Source organism: Nuphar pumila, chromosome 16 (genome assembly GCF_984573655.1).
Source record: "Nuphar pumila chromosome 16, dmNupPumi1.hap1.1, whole genome shotgun sequence".
In the NCBI taxonomy this organism is placed as follows: Eukaryota; Viridiplantae; Streptophyta; class Magnoliopsida; order Nymphaeales; family Nymphaeaceae; genus Nuphar; species Nuphar pumila.
Genome location: NC_143264.1, coordinates 86620274 through 86644825, shown reverse-complemented (window position 1 = coordinate 86644825; position 24552 = coordinate 86620274). Strand labels below are relative to the sequence as shown.

The 24552-nt window shown below is 40.2% G+C and overlaps 1 protein-coding gene across 1 annotated transcript; it reads right to left on the bottom strand.

Annotated features, from left to right (window-relative positions):
• Window positions 1–18039: 18039 nt before the first annotated feature.
• LOC149813994 (uncharacterized) lies at window positions 18040–23065 on the bottom strand. The gene is made up of 2 exons (XM_089991822.1): window positions 22100–23065; window positions 18040–18388 (listed from the first exon to the last, which is right to left on the bottom strand). Exon 1 carries the CDS (start codon window positions 22987–22989, stop codon window positions 22129–22131), a length of 861 nt encoding a protein of 286 aa, XP_089847948.1. The 5' UTR covers window positions 22990–23065; the 3' UTR covers window positions 18040–18388; window positions 22100–22128.
• Between the last annotated feature and the right edge of the window lie 1487 nt (window positions 23066–24552).

The window sequence follows — 24552 nt, the reverse complement described above, 5'->3', positions numbered from 1 at the left end:
TAAAATCCTTGGATCTCAAATTTCCAAAGAGGTGAGAGATCCTCAGATCTGGGTCTCCGCACCCTAACTAGATCAACTGTAGTCGGACTTTGGTCCAACCAAGAACAAACGTTCTTTTTGTAGATTGCATCCGAAACAGATCAAGTGGATGATTAAATACCAAAAACCAGGTTCGAGCTTTGGATCCGGACCAGCCTTACCCTCCAAGATTGGCAGACCCAGTAGGCGGGCCTCATCATATCGTGTTGAGCCCTAACTCATCGAAGACAGAACACAAAACGTGCCTTGAAATGTCAATGAGCAAGGCCGAAAATCATTTGGCCCCCAGTTTAGTTGTCTTGGCCAACCTGTCTACTTGACAAGAGTCACCCTTGCAGGCCTGCATGTTCGATCCCCATGTTAGGCTGTCCCTGTCCCTACCTTCACTCGAGATCGACTTGGTTTTTTTGTCTGACTCTTAGTTTTGACTTTAGATGGGGGATACTTCTTGCGGTGAAATGTGAGTGTGAGAACTCATGAGCTCCGTGATTTGCTTCCAAAGGCATCAAGCAGGTCAGGCCATTGTTGGTGTGTGAGTGTGTGTATATATATACATTCAAATTTCACGGCGCATCTCACTCGATGTAGATGTCGCCTAGTGCGTGGGCCTCGCTCTCACGCTCCTCAAGGGAGATGTGCGGTGGGGATTGAATATTTAACAGAAGATTGGTTATATTCAATAAAAACGAAGAGTGAATATAATGCTGTCACCAATTAATTGTTCATGGAGGGTTTGAAACCTTCGTGTCAACATGCAATTGAAGCTTTCAACACACAACAACCGATAGTGGTGGGTCAACTTAAGTTGGGGTTTTGTCAAGATGGGGGGGATTGTTAATCAAATGTCTAACCTGCAGGGACGGTTGCTATTGAATAACTTTGGATGAATCTGATGAGCTGATTGTCAATTGGTCGTCATGGTTCCCTGCTGCTGCACCCAGCGCTCTCTTGCCTGCGTGTGAACTAACCCAACAAACAAAGGAAGAATGCATGCAAGGGTATCGGGAATGATTTCATCCACCAACGGGGGGCTCCCCTTGTCTGGCAGGAGCAGTTAGTCAACGTCACCTTGTGTTGGCCCGTTGCAAGTTAGAATCCCGGCCCATAGTATGATTGTATAACTGGTAGGGATCTGCATAACCCCAGCTTTCTCTGACGAAGAATAGATGAATGATTATTCCATCCCACACGAAAGGAAAACTCTCACTATGGTGCACCTGCCCATTATTAGTTTACTTGTAGAAACAAAGTTGTTGACACCAACAATACGGTTTCGCCATATTTGATACAGTGGTTCAAAGTTCAAACCAAAAGCAAAGACGTGAATAGATGCTCACATTTTGCATAGAGAAACCGGACCTAGTTCGATGACCTAACCGCCCTAAGTCAACCTGCCGAGCTTAAGATTACATGCTCAAGTGCATAAAAACTCCATAGTCAGAACCCTCTTTTCTAAGGCCTGTATTTTTTTTCTTTTTCAATTTATTACTTATAAAAACTGCCTCATTGATCGAAGGCCTGGTCATGCTGGCTCAGCATCTCATACCCTACGGTCATTGTCCTGAAAGACTATAACTCTGAGGGTAAGACCCTCACCCACAGGGCCTATGCTGAATGTTGGCTTGCCCAAGGAGGGGAGAGGACACACCCGTAAGAATTGAACCTCGACCCCCCATCCAATAACCAAGGCCTGTGCCCACTATGTCAATCCTTCTTAAGTTTGCACGCACAAGAACCACATCTCAAATTTTGAACATGTGATGTGTGTTATGCACTGCCCATTATTTCATTCCCTTAGCCAAGGGGATGTGCTTAGCGGGGCAAAGACGTGAATAAGTTGGCATTGTAATAATTGTTTATATTCTTATTGTCACATACCAAGATTTTTGAAACGTGACAAGCGCAGTATTTAGCAAGATTGAGTGAAAAATGCATCTGACGAGTTGTATATATGTGTGGTAGCATGTCATGTGATGGACAATGGTATCATCATTGGTACAATAGTGCATGGCAGCACAGATTCGGTAAAGTGCTGGGCCAACAGATTATAAGATAGATACCTTTGAAGATTTGGTTAGGTATCTTTCTACTCGGATAAAAAATCTCATGTGTAGCGTTTGGTTCGTACAGTGGTGCATGTAGGTTAAAGACTAATTTCCTTAAGGATCACATTAGATGTTCTCAACAACGTATGATGATGTGAGACTAGGTGAGTGAATTCCTAGGCGTCAATGAGTAATTTAGGTAGTGTTGCTCACTATAACGTATAGTTGTCAACTGGCCGCAAGGCTAGGGGTCGAAAACGATCTTTCTCCATCTGTTGAGATACTTGCAAATATCCTGAGTGATGCTTTCAGGAGATTGTGATGTGACTTTAGGGGTGTGGCGTTGTTGAATTTGAGTTGTTGCTTCAGAGAGGCATGAGCTTTCGTACATTCATTGAAGAGCATTGTGGCATTGTGCATAAGGAAGATGTGGAAAGTCTGGCTTGGACTAGGTTGGTACGTATGAGGTGGTGTGTGAGATCGAACATCCGTTAGACAACTATGCATAGGGTGGTGCACAGTGCCAATGATTGAATCGACAAACAAAAAAAGAGTTTGTGTGAGGCCTAGAGTCGTTAGGCTCACCAGATTTGGTTGTTTGGTGTTGCATGAGCTCGCTAAAATTTTTTGCTCATGACAACTAGTATCAGAGTATAATGATTTATGATGACGATGTCGATGGCTGGGTGACATACAACACACCTCCAAGGTAAGATGAGGCACAATGGCACATAAGTTGTGTGTTTAAAGCAGAAGAATCATAAGGGTAAGTGTGACACTGAAGAGGGTCGTGTTTGTTTGTATAAGTTCCAAATATTGAAACCAAGGAGAATGGTTTGTCCCGTGTATCGTGTATGTGTATGTATGCAACTGAAGCATGGTGAACCGACGTAGAGGTGAGTTATTGGCAAGGTGGTATGGGATATTTTGTCGATAATAAGAAGATGTACATGGTTGATACCAGTATAAAAGGGAGTAGAGAGAGAGAGACGATCCCCGCTCCAGTATAAAAGGCCTCAGCTAAAAAAAATCACGTCTACGTCGTCCAAGAAAGCCAAAAGGTAAAAAAAAAAAAAAAAACCGAAGTGAGAAATTCCCAAGTATGGGACTTTATAGCCAATGTCAATACCGAAAGTAAGAGAAAGCGCTTTTTTTTTTCCTGGGCTCTTCCGCCTCAAAATTTTATCCCTTACATGAAAATGCTTTGAGCGTCAGGTCTTCATTTTAAGGTTGAATTAATGGCAGACTTAACATCATTTTTGGGACTCTTGGCTCATGATCAATGAAATCTACACCGTGACCTTGCTGTCTTACGAATGGACAAAACTCACAGACAGCTCATAACGGTGTTACGCGACAAAGTCGTCGAGGGCGGGTGCAGATCAGATCATTTCACTACATCGACCGTTGATTGTGTCTGTCTGATGCTCGACACGTGGCGATCATCAGACAGACACAATCGACGGTCGATATCGTCAAATGACTGTAAGGTCATTGACCTTACGACGAATGACCTGATGTGAACCTGTGGAGGGCTACCATCCTATTCATCATACCTAAGAAGATGAATAAGAGTGACATTCCAGGAACTTAGCAAGAACAACATAGACATAAATAGAAATAAGAGTCATCATAGCGAACATTGAACAGTCCAATACACAACGAAACACCATCCCAAAGCACCAAAATTCAAGTTTTCCTATCACAGAAGAGACTCTTAAATTCTGGTATCCTAATTGCTTTAAAAATAAAAAGCATATTAGAATTGCTTTCTACAAAGGCGCCACAGTTAATTAAAATAGTACTGCAATCACAAAGAAACTGACCTCAAAACTGGTGATTTACCTGAAAAATCATTGTTAAGAACCCTATTCCCCACACCTTTTATCTATGCATCGCAATTAGTCAGTCAATTAGAACATCTGGTAGAACAGATATTTTAGATCAGTGTGTGATGGAGTGCACAGAGTTGTGCCTATATGTGAACGTGCATGTGTTTAAGCACATACAGAGGCATGCAACATGTTTTGTACTTCACTGAAAACATTACTAATGTGTATCATATCTTTTTAATTAAACTGCTTCCCAATCTTGCAGCTTTCTTATGCTAGGGATGTACACACGATCCGGGCTCGAGCCAGGCTTGGCTATATATATATATATATATATATATATATATATATATATATATATATATATATATATATATATATATATATATAGTGAAATGTGGCATCTTAAATTATTGATGAGCCTTACTAAAATATCAGTGGTAATACTAGAGCCAGTAAAAACAGAAAACAAGCTATTTACAAGTAAAATTTGCAATCAAACTGGATTTTCATCCATATCTGAGTTAGAGTAGAACTAAAACTGATTTAAGTCCAAAAATAAACCGAGTAAATAGATATGCATCCAAGATGGATCATACTTTAAGGACCTGAACATGAAAATAAGATACATCCATATCATAAATCTGATTATATCCAATCATTCTGCACTCCTAATGCTGGATCAAGTGACAAATGGTCCATTAGATCTTTCATGTATGTGATGTCAAGAATGTAATACTGAAAATGGTGGGCATGTGCTATCTTAGAAGGTCCAGTAACAGGGGGGAAGGGGAGTTGAAGGGTCGCGTAATGGAGAATTTTCAAGAAAAGTCATCAATGGGTTTTAAACTTGTTGCAAACAAGGATGTAAACGGCCCAGGCTCGAGCCAGGCTTGGTATGTACAAGCTTGGCTCGAGCCTGAAGTCTAATGTTCAGGATTAGCTCATCTATAGTGGTTGTGGTCATGTCTCGATACTCTGCTTCGGTTGAAGAGAGAAATCTTTTGTTGCTTCTTACATCGCTCTGAGATCAATGATTCATTTAAAAATACAAAAACTTGTAGTTGAATGTTGATTATTGGGATCATCTCCCCAATCAACATCAATATAAGCAGTTAAATCTAATGAATAAGAAACATACAAGAAAAGTCCTCAAAAATAAAAATTTTAATATATCCAATAATACGCAAAACTATTCTCATATGAACAGGAGTAAGAGCATGTTGAAACTGACTTGTTGTGTGAATAACATGTGCTATGTCAGATCGTGTAATTGAAAGATAAGAAAGTGCCCCGATATGCTGTTTGTATGGCATCAGATTTTTCAGTGGTCCTCAATCATCAATTTTTGTCTTAGTATTGACAATTTTGGGAGTGTCAGTCTTCTTATCATTCGAGATTCCAGACCTGACAACAATATTTAGAGTAAATCTAGATTGAGTAAATAGATAACCTCTATAAGAGTAAGCCACTTTAATTTCAAAAAAATATTTTAAAAAAGTCAAATCAGTCATTTTAAGACATTTTTTAAAAAGTTTTTTAATGTGTTCAAGTCTCTATTTGTTCTCTTCAATAATAATAATGTTGTCTACATAGAAAAAAAGAATAATCAGACTTGCATCAAAAACCTTAACAAACAAAGTCTTGCATATGACCATAAAGGGCTTTATCCAAATGAAGAGCTTTTTCTCTAAGAATAGTTATACCAAGTGGTGCTTCTATATAAATTTCTTTAACTACATTTTCATTAAGAAATACATTTCTAATGTCCATATGATATATTAGCCATCTTCTCACAGAGGCTAAGAATATATACTAGTGTTCTAACTGTGGTCATCCTAGTAACTAGGATAAATGTTTCTTTATTATCTATTCCATAATCTTAAGAATATTCCTCGACAACTAGTCTAATTTTGTATCGTTCAATAGTTTTATCACTCTTGGTTTTTACTTTATACACTCATCTACAACCTATAGGTTTTTTTTTTGGAGAGCATCTTAAATAGTTCAAGTATTTGCTCTTTCTAAAGCATTTAGCTCTATTATTATTGTTTTTACCCATCCAGAGTGTTCTTTTGCTTGAGCATAGGTCGAGGCTTATACATATAGATGTATTAATACAATATTGGTTTGGTACTTACTTGAAAATGAGTCATAAGACATAAATTTTTCAAGAAGTTTTGATACTCTAGATGATCTTCTAGTTTGTGTTTCATTATCAGTATATTTTTCTAGTGCACACGGAGGTTTATGATCAATACACCTAGAATATTATATACAACTTTGATTCTTAAGAGGTTGTTCTCTCTAATCTCATTGTCACGAGATATATCATCTTTAAGTTCTTGATCTTTATCAAGATCAACATTACAATTGTCTCACAATGTTGGAAGTTTACAATAAGAAAAAAATATGGCAAAAAAGATTAAATGATTCTCTCTGTTTCAGGGTTTCTCCCCTTCCTTACATTTGATGAATCTAAATGCATCAAAGTTCAAAAAATAACCAAAAAAAAATCACCAAAATTTGAAAAAGGGCAAAAAAAAAAAAAATGAGGTACATTCTACAATGCATGAAACCACAAGTGAAGTGAGAGGCAAAGACTCTTTGGAGACAAAAGAAGCCTCTCTATGTGTGTGTGCATGTGTTCTTGGCTTTCAAACGTCTTAAAACTCCCATTCTCCTTATGCAACAACTCACCTCGGGACACCCATCATGTAGGGGACCTGATGGAGCGATACAAACCCTAGAAGATCGATCATTGACGTCAAGGCAAGGGGACGAGAGAGGAGGGGGGAATCAGGAAAAAGGAAAATGAAAACCTTAGATACTTAGGTTAAAGGGGCAGGGTGGGGTGGGGCTCGTTCAACCAAGTTTTATTGAGACTACAGAGTCTTATGGAGCTTGGTAGGCCGATCAAGCTAGGCTTGTTTGCTTATCTGAACCTAAGAGTCATGTACAAGCTCGGCTTATTTAAGGTACAAATGAGCTTCAGGCCAAGCTTAATTGAATTGAGCCTGAGCTGACTCGGTTTGTTGTGCATCCCTAGTACATTGGTCTTGGTGGGAGCCGATTTTACGCAACACTTGATTCCCTACCCTCTCTCATCAATGAGGTCAACTGCTAGTCTCGTGAAACGGTGTCTAGGTTGAGCACATTTGCAAAAATAACCAAAAAACAGTCGTTGGTACGGAATCATCGTATATTTTCCATATATATAGTGAATGGGAGACTATCCAACCAAAAGAAGGTCCAAAATCTAAACCAAAGGAATCATCTTAAAACTGGCATTCTCCTTCCACAACAAGACTCACCTCGGAACACCCGATCATGCAGGGGACCAAGAAGATCGGCAACCGATGACATGGCAAGGGGTGAGAGCAAGGGAGATAAAAAAAAATGGAAAATAAAAACCCTAGTTACTTGGGTTAAAAGGGTGGGGCCGTGTTTGAAAGTAAGGCTCAATCAAGCCTTATCAAGCTCGGTAGGCCCATCAAGCTCAGCTTGTTGTATCGTCCAACCTCATAGCCATGTACAAGCTCAGCTCATTTAAGGCACAGACTAGCGCTGGGCCAAGCTTAACCGAGGCAGCTTTGTTCATTATGCATCCCTAATTGTAGCAGGTGACATTGGTATTGGTGAGAGCTGATTTTACGGTTCCTTACCATCCCTCATAAATGAGGTCAACTGCTAGTCTTGTGAAACAGTCCAAGTTGAGCACATTTATAAAATAACCAAGAAACAGCCATTGAATCAAGATTGATCCAACGGTTAAAGGTTTTGTACCACCATGGTGGTATCGAACCAACATTTATTTTCCACATATATATATAAAAGGAATGGGGGACTGTCCAACCAAAAGAATGTCCAAAATCTACAACCAACGATGATCAAACAACTCTCCTTTTCCAATGCTTTAGCATTTCATCCATCACATCTCATATATTTGTTTTTTATAATTTATTTAGTAAGAAATATGTTTTACAAGAAGACTTTATAACCTATAGGCATGTTTTTGAAAATGTGAAAATTCGATGGCTCACAATGCATTTAAAACTTTACAATACAAGATATTGTAGTCCATTGATTTTTAGCCCATTCAAAAACATATCTAAACATTGAAAATTCATAATCCAAAACACGTTTTCACTAAATGAATAATGAAAATTCAATATGTAAAGTCCCAAAGGAATGCTTAGGTTGTCAATTTTGGACCTTCCTTGGGTTGGACGGTCTCCTTCCATATATATATATATATTCTTTTTGCTAAACAAATGTTGCCCATGTGTGTATCATGTTGGTCGACAGTATTAAATTAACTAATAAAAAATCATGTTTATCTATATCTTGTTGTTGCTTTCTGCGTATCTGTCTTGTCTCATGCCATTTTTTATTAAGCAATCCGTGGGAATCTAACATGTAAATCGTGCTTTTCCTTCTGTCTCTTTTTATCTAACGATCACATTTTGGGTAGGTGGCATAGAAGTGGATTACCACAACGTAAAAGTAAAAATGAAATTCTACTTTAGTAGCATTATTGTTGTTAAGGCCTCCATCAACGCTCTTGCCTGTTTTAGGTCCATAGCATAGCATTTAGCTTTAGGGTTTCAGCTACCATGGCTTTTAACATTTAGGCCTTTAATAGCACGATATGAGTGGTAGTGGTCATTCCCACTTATATGGGCTTTTTTTTTTCAGTGTATCCTTCTGTTAAAGTTACAGTCTATATCCGAACACAGATCCCACCATATGACATATGATGAGATTCATCATATATAAATCCTATCCGTCCAACCAATGGCTAAAACTTGGGATTCTGACTAATCCTAGCCGTCCAGATCGTTACCCTTTCTGTGCCCTCACACATGCTCAGAGATGGCAGGTAACTCGAATATAGGTTTGTAGCCTAGTGGGCAATAATTAAATATCGGAGGGAGGATCAGGTGCGATGTGATTGCACGATTTCAGTGTGCCGCTGCATCTGATCACCCTCCATCTCAGAGATAGTGCCGGCCCAAGAAATGATGGAGGGCGATCAGGTGCAGCGGCACACTGATCTTTTTTTTATAAATATTGGAATTGAAATTAGAAATAAAAAGCTAGAGATTTGCGTGCACCAAAAAGATAAAGAGGGCTACCACCTAGATGGTATCCCATGTTGTAAGCGGGGTCCTGTGCCAAGCTGAAGGTTCAGGTTCGAATCCCACCAACACATGGGTGCTTAGGAAATATCTTGTAAGGGTCTGCCTAACCCCAGCTTGCCTTTTAAAAAAACAGAAAGATAAGAGGGCTGTTGATTTGGAATTATTAGCAAGATATTTTGTACTCAGAATAAATTTTTTCAAATGTCTAAAATCACTGTATAGCACATGCGATAATTTTTTTACCGAAAGAGCATCCAAATGCATTTTTTGTAGTCTCGTCTTTTTTTTTTCAATATGGATAAGCACACTGCTCACAGATCTCTCTCTCTCTCTCTCTCTCTCTGGAAACTAGCATTCAAGAGCAATGACCTGTTTGATTCATGGAATTTGTAAGGAGATAACAAGTGATTGAGATTTCTCGTTTTCTTTGAACAAATTACATGGAAGTCCACAAAAAAAAAATTGAGTAAAGGGCCACTTTGTCCACCTAACAGCCCTCTTTCTCATTCTTGTGGATCATGGATGAACTGTTTTACGTAATTTACAAGACAGAATCTCGGAATCATTGAAGTTTGTTTCCACTTCCGTGAATTTACACTGCTTGAAGATATGACAGGAAAAGGTCGACTTATAAGTTCTAGTGATAGACCTAGAATTAATGGCGAGCATCCAGCGTGGGTTGACCGATTGAGTGTCGGACCTGGTTTGTTGGAAGGCCAACGTCGTGGGTTCGAATCCACTGTGACCCGCTTGTAAGAACTAAAACTGGGAAGGCATGGAGTTCCCCCCGACCGACCTAGCGTTTGGTGATCCCAAAATTGTCGCAACTGAGCGCCTCTCTGTTCTATGGTCCTGCTTTGTCGAAAAGATGTTAGGTCCTGTTTGGAAGATGGGAAGTGGCAGCTGTCAATGTCAGCGTTCTCATCCCAAATGCTTTAAGTCCCATCCCAGCTATCCGTTTCCAAGTGGCAGTTTGACCAACTTTTTTACCAAATGCATTAACTCATATCCCAGTTCCAAACAGGTTCTTAAGGGGGGAAGAGTAGGGATTTAGTTGAGGGATGGACAAGAAGTTTTTCCTTGGAATAAAAAATTTACATATATTTGGATCGATTTCACGTTGTTACCACTCACCACCAGTTATATTCACAAGAAACCATGCACAATCCACACCCCCACATGGCCCATTTGGTCCCCTTTCCAAACATAAATCAATTGAATAATTTTTACAGCCCTTAGGTTCCATTATTTATGTATGATCCACGGCTCACACACGTCACCACATAGCAAACCATTGTCATGATAGTAAGACACGTGGGCCCATCTGCTCGACTGAACCTAAGGACCCACATCTCAAGTAAGGGCAGTCAATTGGTTGCGGTGGTCATCCCTGTTAGAGATAATGTTAGAAATACTGGTCAAGAATCTTGGCAATTTGCTGTGTTCTCGATGACTCAGGTCATGATAGACTCCCTCGAGATAACAAGAAAATACATCACGATTGACTCTCTTGGGAGGGTGTTGTGTTCTCCCCCACTGTTTGCTACATTGCATGTTCGGGGCGGGGGGGGGGGGGTCTGCACCACGTATATAAGCATGCTCGTATTCTCGTGTGTGTCGTCATCACTTAGCATCGAATGCGGTTGCAAAGACTTAAGTACCATTTCCTGCTATTCTCGCCATGAAACGATGATTTGAAAAAAAAAAGACAAAAATATCTTTTATCCAAAAAAAGAGAAATGACGGTTTGAGAAAAGGATAAAAATGTCCTGCATCCAGAAAGTCGATGATGATGTTAACTCTTCAAAGTCCAAACATTTCATTTTCGCCCTAAGCAGTAAACTTTTGCACCATCTGCTATAACAAGAGCTCTCTTTGACGACGCACCCTTTGCCGTCGTCTGTTGCCACCGGAGCAACCTTTGCCGTCGTCTCAAGTCCAGGTTCCCGCCTTGGTTTTTAGCTTGTGTTACAACACATTGTCGCCTTCTCGTTCTTGCCTTGTGTTACAAAACAATTTTGGGTTCGGGATCGACTAGTTCGATCATTGGTGGGCATCATAGGGGCATTTGTCGGCCATCTCTTTTTACAGTCTTCTCTTTTTTTTCATTGTCGTTAGGCAGTATGAAAGAAAAGTAATGACGCACAAACATTCCAACAAGTGTCATTAAGGCATCGTGAGTACATTTCCATGTCATCATGTTATTGTTGAAGAACGTATGTCGTCGTGAGTGTCATTAAAGCATCGTTTTGTTATTGCAGGTAAATCTTGTCCTTTCGACGATTGAAAACTTAATGATATTTGTAAGATGCTGGGACCTGTTGACAAAAATGCTTGTTTACAGATGCGAGGAAGGGCTTCTACCCCATCCGGTATCGTCCATTCACTCAATATATGCAATGTATCGCAAATCGCGCGGTTGTAGTAACATACTATCGATTTGTGAGATATTGTTTTGTTTGTTAATATTGATTTGTAAGCTATTATGCTGAATTTTCGTATTTATTTGTAATATATTTTGCGATATATATATCGATTTGTAAGATATTATGTGTTTTGTAGTGTCGATTTGTAAGCTATTATGTTGAATTTTCATATCGATTTGTAATATATTATGTGATATGTATATCAATTTGTAAGATAGTATGTGTTTTCTAGTATTAATTTGTAAGATATTTGTAGAAAGAATTTTAAAACATGTGCGTGCAGAAATACATTATTGTGCGCTTGCGATGGTGGTTTTTGTATTCAAATCGCTGCTCATTTAGAAATTTCTATTGAAATCGCTTTACAGTGTCGTAGATATAATTAAATCGTTATCACGTGAATCGCTATCGTCAACACACATATACGACAAATCATTTCTTTTATTGGCATGGTAAATAACAACTTGATGCATAGTATAAACAAATAACAAATCGATGTTGCTTTTATACTGTGATTCATTCAATCATTTCTTTGACTTACTTAACCTTATCAGTATCTGTTGTTATATGCATCTTGAATAAATCATAGTAAACGTATGCGCTGGCTAACGCAAATTGATATCTTGCTTATAACAGTGGTGAGCTTATCATCTATGGTTGTAATAAAGATGATCTATCTCAATCATTGGAAAGTTATGGAGAAGTGAACATATGCACTAATGACGCACCTGAAGAATTGAACATGTGCACTAATGATGCACATGATAAGAAGGGTACATGCATTGGATTCACTCTTGACTTGAATGTTTCAGCAAAAGAAATGCAATTCGATAATGAGGTAGACGATCGTGACACTACACTTGATAAAAGTGTAGGCACTGAGAATGTACATGATAGTACACCTGACTCCGTTCTTATAGAAGGAATGCAGTTTAATAATTTGAAAGCTACATAAAAATTTTACAATGATTATGCCTTAAAATTTGGCTTCACTGTTAGAATGTATTATTGGTTAAAAAATGCACAGGGTGTCGTGGTGAGAAAGACATGTTTGTTCTAAGGAAGGTTGGAAGAAGTTAGGTAAAAATCCAACAAGGAGCAAGCAAGATTCAAGATGTGGATGTCTAGCGAGAATGGTGTTAAGAAAACTTCTAAATGGGAAATATGTAGTTCATACTTTAATCAATGATCATAATCATGATTCATCTGCTTCATTTATGACTCCTATGTTAAAGTCACATCGTAAAGTAACTGAAGCACATGCTGCAATTGCTGAAATAGCTGATAGTGTTGGCATTGCACCAAGGAAGATATACAATTTATGTGCGCACATAGATGGTGGTTGCGAGAATGTGTCATTCACACCTATGGATCTAAGAAACCACTTGAGAAGGAAGAAGACAAATAACATGAAGAATGAAGAAATCTGTTCTTCGGTTGATTACTTACAGAAGAAATCAAGCATTGACCCCGGTTTCTTTAGTGAAATGCAACTGGATGAAGATGGATATGTTGTGAATATGTTTTGGGCAGATTCAAATTCAAGAGTAGATTATAAATGCTTCAATGATGTACTTGTTTTTTATACGATAGTGAAGATTAATAATGAACAGTGACCATTTGCGCAGTTTATCGGAGTGAACCATCACTCACAGAGTTGTATATTAGGCAGCGCTTTTTTGTATGACCAGACTAAGGAAAGCTTTGAGTGTTTGTTCAGAGTATTTACACAGGCAATGAATGGAAAGCAACCTGAAGCTGTACTTACAGATGGTGATCAAGCAATTGCGGCTGCAGTGTCTCATGTATGGCCAGATACACATCATCGCCTATGTTTATGACATATCTTTCAAAATGCAGCAAAGAATATAGGCCGCATATTTAATCAGAAGACAGAGTTTGACAAAAAGTTTACAAGGTGTGTATTTGAGAGCGTAGACGAGGTCACCTTTATGTTTGAGTAGGAGGAAATGATTCAGATGTACGACCTTGAAGACTGTCTATGGTTACAAAATTTATATGCAGAAAAAGAGAAATGGACATTGGCATATGGAAGACAATACTTTTGTGCAGGTATGATAAGCACACAAAGAGTTGAATCTATGCATGTCACACTCAAGAAAACCCTGCATTCATGTTTAACAATGTTTTGCTTTATAGAATAATATGAATTATTTGTAGACGGTCTTAGACAGAATGAGCCTGAACAAGATGTGAAATGCTTCAATACACGCCCTATAACTTGGGGCATGAAAATATTCATGCGACCTACAGATCAGTATACACTAACTGTATTTGAATGGATTAAAAAGGAGATTATATAGGTCATGAATTGCAACATAGAAGGATGTGTGCAAACCGAGAATATGCACAAATACCATATTGTATGGGAGGACGAAGAGCATCAAAAAAGGCAAGAAGCACATGTCACGTACAATATTGACAACGAAATAGTTGAATGTACGTGCAAAAAGTATGAATTCAAAGGTATTTTATATCGTCATGCATTAAAGGTACTTAATCAAGAGAAGATATAAGAAATACCCGAGTCATATTTAATGCGAAGATGGAGAAGACAAGCAAAGATTGAACTGCTGGATACAGATAATGTCAGTCAATCTAGTGTTGATGAGAAGTACCTCATAGTCTTCTGTTACCAACAACTGTGTAGGTCATTTATGCATGTTGCAGATTTGGCACCGAAAAGTGAAGAAGCTTATGTATGCATGAGAAAAGTGTCAAGGAAGTTGAAAACATGCAGTTAATTCACCATCAGTCCATTGCAGCTCATGAAAATCAGTCCAAGAAAATAAGAGCGAACAGCGAAGGTGAAAATCATGCTTCCCTTGACACTCATAAGAAGTTGCGTCGAAGCGTAAACATCATCTTCAACAAGTCAGGAGTGAACGTTGTAGATTATGATGAAAAAATTCACCTAGCGAAGAGAATCAAAAGAAAACCTGCCTCTGATCGCAGTCGTTGAAGGACAAAGGGTGCACTAGAATTTGTTGACAAGAAAAGGTCTAAGAAACAACCAACCTCTAAGCAAAAGCAACTAAGCTCTTCGCATGAACAGGTATGTAATACATTATATTGCTTCCCATGTAAATTGCATTACGTGCAGCTTATCAATATCTAACTTGTGTGATTTTCAATATGCAGCAATACCCTATAGACGTAATTTTCAATATTGTAACATTCAATCCTCCCGACCAGTTTTTCTGGAATGATAGCTTCAGTTTTACAAGACTTTTGGTATGTAATCAATGTTGGAAGGATGTTTGCATTTTTTGTGAAACTTTATGTAGTGTCTTATATTGTTCTGTTTCATGACAAGCTCAGATCAATTCGAAAGCGAGCTATGGAACACAGGAAGCACGTGTAAATTTTGTTTAAGTCTTATTATAAAGTTAGTTATTGTGCCTCTTTGCATAACCCAATTTCCATATTGTCGGATTTGTTAAGAGTTTAACAAAACAGGAAGTGAATATGCTTATACACTGGATGGTCTTATTAAGAAAGAGTTTTTGGATGAAGCCATTTTCATGAATCGTGAGCCACAAAATTTGAATTGTTAATAATTTTGTGGATCACCGTTCATGAAAATGGCTTCATCCAAAAAACTATGGAACAAAAGGATCGCGTGTGAACTCTGTTTAATAATGCATCTTTCACATGTATAAATCGTTGTAATATGTATCATTCACATGTATAAATCGTTGTCTCATCTAGCTTACAGAGCTACAATTTTGATACCGTAGGTAAATCACCGTTGCTCAGTGCTTATACAATTAGTGAAAATTATTGTCTCAACTAGCCTTCACATATACAAATTGTTATACATATATTGTATCATTCATATTGTATGGGAGGGCATCTACACCATCCAATATTGTTCATTCACTCAGTATATGCAATGTATCGCAAATCGCTGTTATAGTAACATAATATTGATTTGTGAGATATTGTTTTGTTTGTTAATATCATTTTTTAAGTTATTATGCGGCATTTCCGTATCGATTTTTGTAATATATTCTGCCATGTGTATAACGATTTGTACAACTAGATGAAAATCATAATGTGCATGAGTACAAATCACGATAAAAGTGCACAGACAAATTGATTCTTTTAAAAAACTTTGATAATAAGATTGCTTACGTGGAAGATAAAGTTAATTTTGATGTTGGCATAGTAGGCTTGGCCATGCTAGCTTAAGAGTCAGTCAAAAAGTTATTCAAAACTTTGGTTTACCTTTTATTCGTAGTGATATACATATTTGTAATGTGTGGGGTCTAGCCCCCCATTCCTAGTGAAAACAGCTATAGGTATTATGTCATCTTTGTTGATTCATTCTCTAAATATTTATAGTTTTATTTGATGAACTATAAATCCGATGTCACTGGCATTTTTCGTATGTTCAAAGTGTTAGTTGAGAATCTGGTTAAAAAAAAATCAAATACTTGCACACAGATGGTGGTGGTAAATTTACTACTCTTGATCCTTTCTTGCGAAAGTCTAAAATAGGCCATAGAGTTTCTTGCCCGCACACTCCATAATAGGATGAAGTCTTTGAAAGAAAACATAGACATGTTGTGGACATTGGTTTAACCCTCGTGGCTTATGCTCATATTTCAAAAAAAATTTAAACCTATGCATTCTTCAGTGTTGTCTACCTGATAAATTGACTCCCTAGTCCAAACCTCAAATTTAAAAGTCCTCTTGAAGTCTTGTTCAAGAAAAGTCCTTATTATAAATTTCTAAGAACCTTTCATTGTGCATGTTTTCCAAATCTAAGGCCTTATAGAGACAATAAACTGGATTTTAAGTCCAAAATTCATGTCTTTCTTGGTTATAGTAACCATCGCCATGGGTACATTTGTTATGATATGCAGTCCCACAAAACCGTGATCTCCAAAGATGTTACGTTTGATGAAAATTTGTTTTCCTTAGCCAAAACTTAAGTTACTGATAGTCCAAAACTAAATAACTCTCATGTTCTTATAACCTTTGAACTGAAACCAATCCCAATGTCCAATCCTCAGACCCAACTAGAACCGTCCACCTCCAGTGAAGCCGACCCAAATACCTCACTAAATGATGGGCAGATAAGTGATGAAACAACTAAATCGAGTCATTCACCTCAAGAAATTATTCCTACACCGATTTCTTTCATTCCTCCTACTCTACATAGAACATATCACATGATAACCCGTGCTTAAGATGGCACTCTTAAGCCCAAAGTTTACCATATATCCAAGTATTCCTTACCGATAGCCCTATTAAGTGAACTTGCTCAGGATCAAGAGCCAACAACATATAAACAAGCTGCCAAGGATCCAAGATGGTGTCGTGCTATGCATGAAAAATGTGTTGCTCTTAATCGAAACCATACTTGAGAACTTGTCCCTCCTAGCAAGGCTCACAATTTTGTCGAATGTAGGTGAGTCTACAAGATTAAAAGACGATCATATGGTACTCTTGAACGATATAAGGCATGTTTGGTTACTAAGGGATTTCATCAAGAAAGTGTTGACTTTTTTTAAACCTTCAGCTCAGTGGTTAAACCAACCACCATTCAAACCTTGTTTATAGCCCTGAGTGCAGGATGAAAAGTCAAGCAACTAGATGTCAATAATGCCTTCTTAAATAAAAAATTAGAAGATGTCTACATGACTCAACCACCGGGATTTAAAAATCCAAAATTTTCATACTACGTGTGCAAGTTGAAGAAAGCTTTATATGGCCAAAAACAAGTCCCACTAGCCAGGTTCCAAGAATTAAGTAATGCTTTGATTCGAAGAGTCTTGGTTAGCTCCAAGACCAATTCATTTTTGTTTATTTTTCAAGAATGCTCTGCAGATCTTCCTTCGGGTTTACGTGGATGATATCTTAATTATGGGCAATAATCAATCATTTATTCATAATTTGGTGTCTTCCGTTGGAAATTAGTTTGCTCTTAAGGACCTTGGCACGATACACTATTTCCTTGGAATTGAAGCTACATATTTCTCTCAAAGTCTATTCTTATTTCAAAGAATGTATATTTTAGATCTTCTGATGAGATCAAATATGCTTAATGCTAAACCAATGTCGACTCCAATGTCTGCATCCCTCAAACTGATAACTACCAATGGTTCAAAATTTGATAATCATACTCTCTATCGAAGTATTATTGGGGCTCTATATTTACTTTAACCAGACCAGATATTGCCTTCTGCTTTCTGTCTAAACAAAGTTTGCCAGTTTATGCATCATCCTACCACAGACCATTGGGCAGCTGAGCAACTGTTAAGAAAAAATTTGTGGTATTTGAAGTTCATGATTCAAAATGGTGTGCTTTTTCAAGTGTCGTGTTCCACTATGATATCTGTATATTCTGATGCTGAGGTGCCCAGATGAAAGAAAGTCTACTTCAAGACATGTTGTCTACTTTGGATCCAATTTGATATCATGGAGCTCACGCAAACTCGCTGGCTTTAATTTCTTTTGATCGAATTGGGCATTCAAACTCCGCATCCATCAATTATATAGCGTGAGTGCTACCTATCTTGCAGTACATCCTACATTTCATATTCACAGCAAGGATATAATCAATGTACATTTTGTTAGAGACAAGATTGCTCAGAAACAATTACAAGTTCGGCATTTGGCTTTTAAAGAACATATCATGGATATTTTGACTAAACCTTTACCAGTATCCACCTTCCAATATTTCAGGTCCAAGCTCAACATCAACATCACATTCTGGATGATGAGCTTGCGGGGGATGTTAGAGATAATGTTAGAAATATTGGTCAAGTTGGAAACGTTGGGAATCTTGGCAATCTACCAGCTTGTGTTCTTGATGACTCGAGTCATGATAGACTCCCTCAAGATAACAAGAAGATCCATCACGATGGACTCTCTCAAGATAGAAAGAAGAATCAAGAAGTCCATCACTATAGGAAAGCTGCTCCAGATAAAAGTTCAAAAGAAGAAACTCTTGTTAGCAAAAAAGTTAATATTGTAAAATTAAGTTGTGCTAATCTTGAAAATGGGTGGATGAGAGGACTCTCCTCCACCATGTGTACTTAAATCTATTAATAGATTAAACCCTCTCTCTAGTGTTTACCAGAAAAAGAGAGAGGTCATAGTCGTGGACATAGATCACAACGATCAAATTACGTAAAATAGCAGAGTTTATTGTGTGATTTTTATCGCACCTTTGTCAAGTCAATAATCTTTCAGGCCCCACCCTACCCATGCAAAGGCCTGGTCAGGAAATTGGAAAATACCAAATATCTTCCCTTGTTGGGCTCCACATTTGGCAAAGCTAAGCTCAATCCCGAATCTCAACTCGGGTTAAAAGAGTTGAACCTCAGTTAGGTATTCCTGAGACTAGGCATGCACACAAGTCGGGTTAAAGTCGAGTCTGGCATGTCGGAACTTAGCTCGCCCAAAAAATCTCATGCTCAGACTTGGCTTGAGCTCGACCCGAGACTGGACCAACCTTACTCGAACCTACTCATGTCAGGTACTAAACCTGACCTGGACAGGCTTGTTAGCGCATAAGACGCTGAGTTCGAGCTTGGCTCATCCAGATTGAGCTCGAGAAACTCAGATGGACATCCAAATCCAAAACTCAATGTCAAATGGTAAAATGCATAAAATTTTATTAAACCATAAATCTAAAAGCTGCACCCAATGTTAGCATCCAGACCACCCAATGAAACCCTAATTTGGGTATTGGGAGCTTAAAGAAACCAACAAAATTACACCACGAATCTCCCTCTCAAAGGCCACAAGAATGAGGCCAACAGTAATTACCCAACAACAAAAGTGATAAAGAGCAACTAGAGATTTTAAGGGGTTTGAGAGAGAGAACTTACCAGTTTACCGAGAGAGAGAGAGAGAGAGAGAGAGAGAGAGTTGCAGCCTTGCAGGCTGCCCCATCGCCATCCCCACCTTGCCAAAGAGGTGCCAAAATTGATGAAAGTCTCTCCTGACTACCATTATCATCATCTCCTTATTGGAGAGAAGTCGAGCTCATGAAACTCCTTGCTTCCTTTATCGACTCGCTGGAGCAGAGAGAGAACCCTCATGGTTGTCGCCATTCGACAATTGTGGTCAAAACTCAAAAGTAGGGATGCGCACAAGCTGGGCTGGAGCCAAGCTTGGCATGTACAAGCTTGATTAGCCCAACTAATTCTATGTACAGGCTCAGCTCGAGTTCGGCCAGGGCTTGAACCTCTGGTGTTCAGTCTTGGCCCGAGCTCGAATCACTTGTGTTCAGGCTTGGCTTGTGCCGAGTATCGAGTCGAGCTTGGCTCAACAAACCAAGCTAGCCCGAGCTAGGTCCGTTGTATACAAACCCAGAAACTCATGTTGGATCATATTTCAGATCGCACAGTTTCACAATCAACATCATGACATAAAGCAGGATATACAGCAACATGAAAATCATGATTAATAGTCGACCGAAACAGGAACAGGAAGCAAGCATATCGATTTTCGCATAATACCAAAATCCAGACAGCAGCACATGAACAAACCAATGCATAGAACACAATAAAAACAATGAAAGCATGTTAATATTGTATAGCAGGCTAAGGCGTACGAAAGTACTCTCCTTAGAGAAGATTCGCCCTCAAATACAGTGCAAACAGGGTCCGACATCCTTCCCCCATGATACAATAGCCTCAACGATCAGAACCAGTGCACTCCGACGGATCGTCATTCGAAGACAACCTCTATGAACCGATGTTGCAGAAAACTCTTTTCAGGATAACTCAGGAGAGAGAGAGAGCAACAGGAAGAGAGAGAGAAACCGCAGAGCCTTTCTCAGAATTATGCGTACAGCATGTTCGTAACCCCAGCCCTAATCACGTTTTATAACCCACGAACGGTTACAAAACGTGAAAGAAACCCGTTACGGAATCTGAGGAACCGAGACACGGACTGTGAGAAGTCATGACCCGTTATCATTTCTCATAACTCATTAATGAATCCAAATAATCACAGAAACTTTGGACAAAAAGGTACTTTGGTCTTGATTGAATATGACCCTAAAAGGCCAATTACTTATACTCGTACCGGCCCAACTCGGCTCGACGAGTGCGGGCGTGTGATAGTCATCCCATCCTCTTGTTCTTAGAAACAAGTGTAAGAGTTTACATGTAGGTTATAAAGCCCACAACAAACTCAAACCTCTTTAATATGGGATTATTCCACATCATCAAGTCCAAACTTTTCCAAAAAGAAAAATAGCCGCCCACGTTTTCTTCATTTGAATTCTCTCTCACCTCCTCTTCTTACACCCAACAACTCATTCCGGTAGCGCAAACGGTAATGGATGCAAGAAAATAGGAATAATTTGCAAGATGAACTAAAAAGGTGAAAGACAATGAAACATCAATCATAAGAGGATCCTCAAAATTGCCTGCCTTGAGCAGGGAATATGGAGTTGCAGAGGAAGCAGATCGTACAGGAAAGAGCAAAGGTTCTAATTATCAACTCCCACAACATTACAAACTATGCCATTATAGAGGGTTGAAAAAAGAAAACAAAAAAAAATAATAAAAAGGCTTACAGACCATTGATCAAATAATGAAAGAGAAGGAGACGAAGCCACTAAGGAAGGAGAAGCCAAGGTGTGCTGGGACTTGGGAGACAGGTGCCTAACCCTGCAACTTTGCAAGCTCATGCTCGTCGGGATAGAAGACACAGGTGGGGGGGAGAGAGAATCCCGAACGCGACCGCGGTGAGACTCAAGTGAAAGGAGAAGCTCTGTGGTGGTGGTGGTGGTGGTGGTGGTCATGGTGGGACTGCAGGGAGGCGCTAGGGGACCATCGAGAACCCGTCAGGACTGTGGTGGTGGGAGATGGCGCCGGGAGGCACAAGGGACGAAGGTCGAAAGGGCGATCGGAACTCGTCAGAGCAACGATGCCTAGAGAGGAGATCGAAACTCAACACGACGACGACGTTGAGACTGTGACGTTGAGACTGTGGCGGTGGGCGACAGCATCGGGAGGCACAGTGGACGACGGAGTGAGATCGAAACTCGGCAGGGCGATATCGTTGGGAGGAAAGATCGAAACTCGGCAGGGCAACGACGTAGGGACTATGGTGGTGGGCGTCAGCGCCAGGAGGAGGGATGGGAACTCGGCTTGGGGGAGAGCAAAAAATCGAGAAAACAGTAATCAAGCCTACTCTAAAAGGGGTAAGGGGGCGGGGCGAATCCAAATTCAGTGTAAAAGGCTACCGAGCCTTATTGAGCTTAGTAGGCCAATCATGATCGGCTCAAGGCACGGACGAGCTCCGACCCGAGCCCTGGTCAGCTCTGTTGGTTGTGCATTCCTACTTGAAAGGGACCAAATGCCCCTTTTCATTTAAGGTTCATCTGAACAGTTGATAAGACTTAAAACAGTATAATATATATTAATATTATATAATATTTTATAAACTCAGCTTAATCGAGCCTACCCCAGCTTAGTAGGTCGACCGAACCCAAGCTTTTTTACGAGACCCAGCCTAGAGTCATGTTCAAGCCCGACTCATTTACTAAGCTGAACAAGCTTCAAGCCGGGGTTAGACGAGCTGAGCCCGAGCTGGCCCGGTTCGTTGTGCATGCCTACCTGAGACAGCAAAGAACGAGACGATCGTATCACGCTGAGCCGCTGGGCTCCGCTGGCTGAGCGGCATCGACCTCCGGCACGACAACGCTAAGCGCGAAGTTGAGCAGCGCGCGACTCCCTCTCATCCTGTAGGCGGCTCGGTCGTAAGCCAGCGCGGCCTCCTCGGCGGTGTTGAATGTCCCGAGCCACACTCTCGCGCCCTGGCGGGCCGAGTCCCTGATCTCCGCCGCGAACTTTCCCCACGGCCGCTCCCTTACCCCCCTGTACTGCTTCCCGCTTTTGTTCCGACCCGAGACGCCCGATTTCCTCTCGCCCTTTGCTCGATCCGGTGCAGCCGGGCAGGCGGACGGGTGAGCCCCCGTGGCCGGGAACCACCCCTTCAGGCAAGCCTCCTTCAGCACGCCGTAGAGGACCATCTCCTCCGAGTCGTTCTCGTTCAGCGGGAGCTTCTCCCACTCGCCGGAGAAACACGGGCTAGGGCTGGTAGGCCCCGCGACCCCGCCGGGGAAGACCGGTGCGGCCAGCGCGGGTTGAGGGGCGGCCAGCAAGAGCGCCACAGGAGGAGGGATCCTCCGGCGTCGCTCCGCCTGAACCTTGCTCTTCCTCCTCTCATCCTCCCGATCGTCGCCGATCTCCGGCAAGTCGAACCGAAGCGTGCTCTGCACGAACTTCTCCCCCTCGTCCTCCACCCCGCTCCTGCAGCATGAATCGGAGTCGTCCACCCTCTGGCGCTTTCCTGCGGGGCCGAGGATAACGGACTCCGGCGAGTGGCACTCCGTCAGAGACGACCGGGACGGAGAGCTCGGCAGGATGACGGAGGCGTAGTAGGAATCTTCTAGAAGGTGGCACCGTATGTCGTCGAGATCAGCCTCCATCTTGACGGAAAACATGACGCCGATATCCTCTCGTTAACGGTGCTCCGGTATTATACCTTTTAGGTGGCGGGCCTTTCTTTCTCCTTCTCGGTTCACCCCCCTTTAAGGGGTTTACTCGGTCGATCCCTTTTATAGCCCGATCGTCGCCGTTACCTAAACGGCGTTAGTCTCTTATTTCTCACCAATCATCGTGGACTGCTGACGTAGCATGTGAGTCATCACTCTTTTGACAACCAAGACCCAGAGTGAGGGAAGCGAAGATGGTCATGCTTACGCACCACCTGATCCTGCTTCCCATTGGTGGGAGATCCATGGCGTGGATGCCGGGCGAAGCCACCACGTACGGTCGGCGACGACTGTTTTGGCTGGAGCCACAAATTTCAGATTAGACAAAAAGAAGAAAAATTGTGGAGGCAAAGTCATCCACAATGTTTCGGCTTGAAAATTGAAATGGACCGCACAACTACGGTGTGTGTTGACTTGGGCCCACTTATATGGCTTGGTCCGTTAGGTCCAAACCCACGTAATAAATATAGGCGATATTTTGAAAATGTCACGATAAATCTTTTCAAAATGTCGTTTATTTTGACAAGATCATGTTTTTGTCTCGATATTGATGCAACAAGGAGTTAAGGGCATCTTTTTTTATGTTTTTTTGTTTTGTAGTTTCGTATATTTTTATGCTTTTAGATATATGCCAATGTTTTTTTAGAAAACCAAAAACTTTGTTAATCTATTATTGCAAGATTTTCTTCGTCGAGATTTCATCAAGCACGATATTTGTGACACTACTAGTCCAAACGAATCTGCCAGCAATTCAGTGGGTAAGCATCCTTGACTTTAGCCATGCATGGCTCAGCTTGAGTTTAGGTTTTATTATGCTGAGGTTAATTTGGTCAATAAATATTTGCATAACTAAGGCCAAGCTTGCTTCCATTCCTAATTTGGCTGATTCTCATGAGTAAGAAAGTCACCGATGCATTCTTATGTTGAAAGGAGGTGGTGGGGATTGTAGGGTGATTTGTCCCTTCAGTTTAGCCGAGTAAACTTCTCAAGCTGTCTGATTGATGACGATGAGTAACAAAGTTGCCAGACCCACTTACACGCATCTGCATGTTTTTGTTAATAATAGACATGGAGATTATCGTGTCCTCAATCATAACTTTATATAAGTTATACCCCCAACTTACTACTCATACTTCTTAACATCAATTTGAGAGATTAGAAATTGACCCTTGAATAATGTTTTTTCTGATGTATACGTTAAATTTTTCGAGGCCTACAATGCACCAAATTTTCAAACCTAAAAAAAAAAAAACATATAAGAACAACGGATCCATTTGTCAATTCTTACAACGTTGCTATCTCTCAATTAAACATTTAAATAAGCCCAACTGAATCTAATTAAGACTTCGATTCAGAAATGGTTTTGAGTTTTGCAACTGAATCCAACATATATTCCAATCTGATTACACGTAAAAAAATTATATTAGATTCAGTATGTGCTTGTCTCCATCCCAATGACTCCTACTAATCAATATGTCATTGGTGAGATCGTTACATTATAGTTGGTATAAA

What these genes read in the sequence shown, in the direction of transcription:
- LOC149813994 (XM_089991822.1), bottom strand. Translation starts at nt 22,989, where the DNA reads ATGTTTTCCGTCAAGATGGAGGCTGATCTCGACGACATACGGTGCCAC.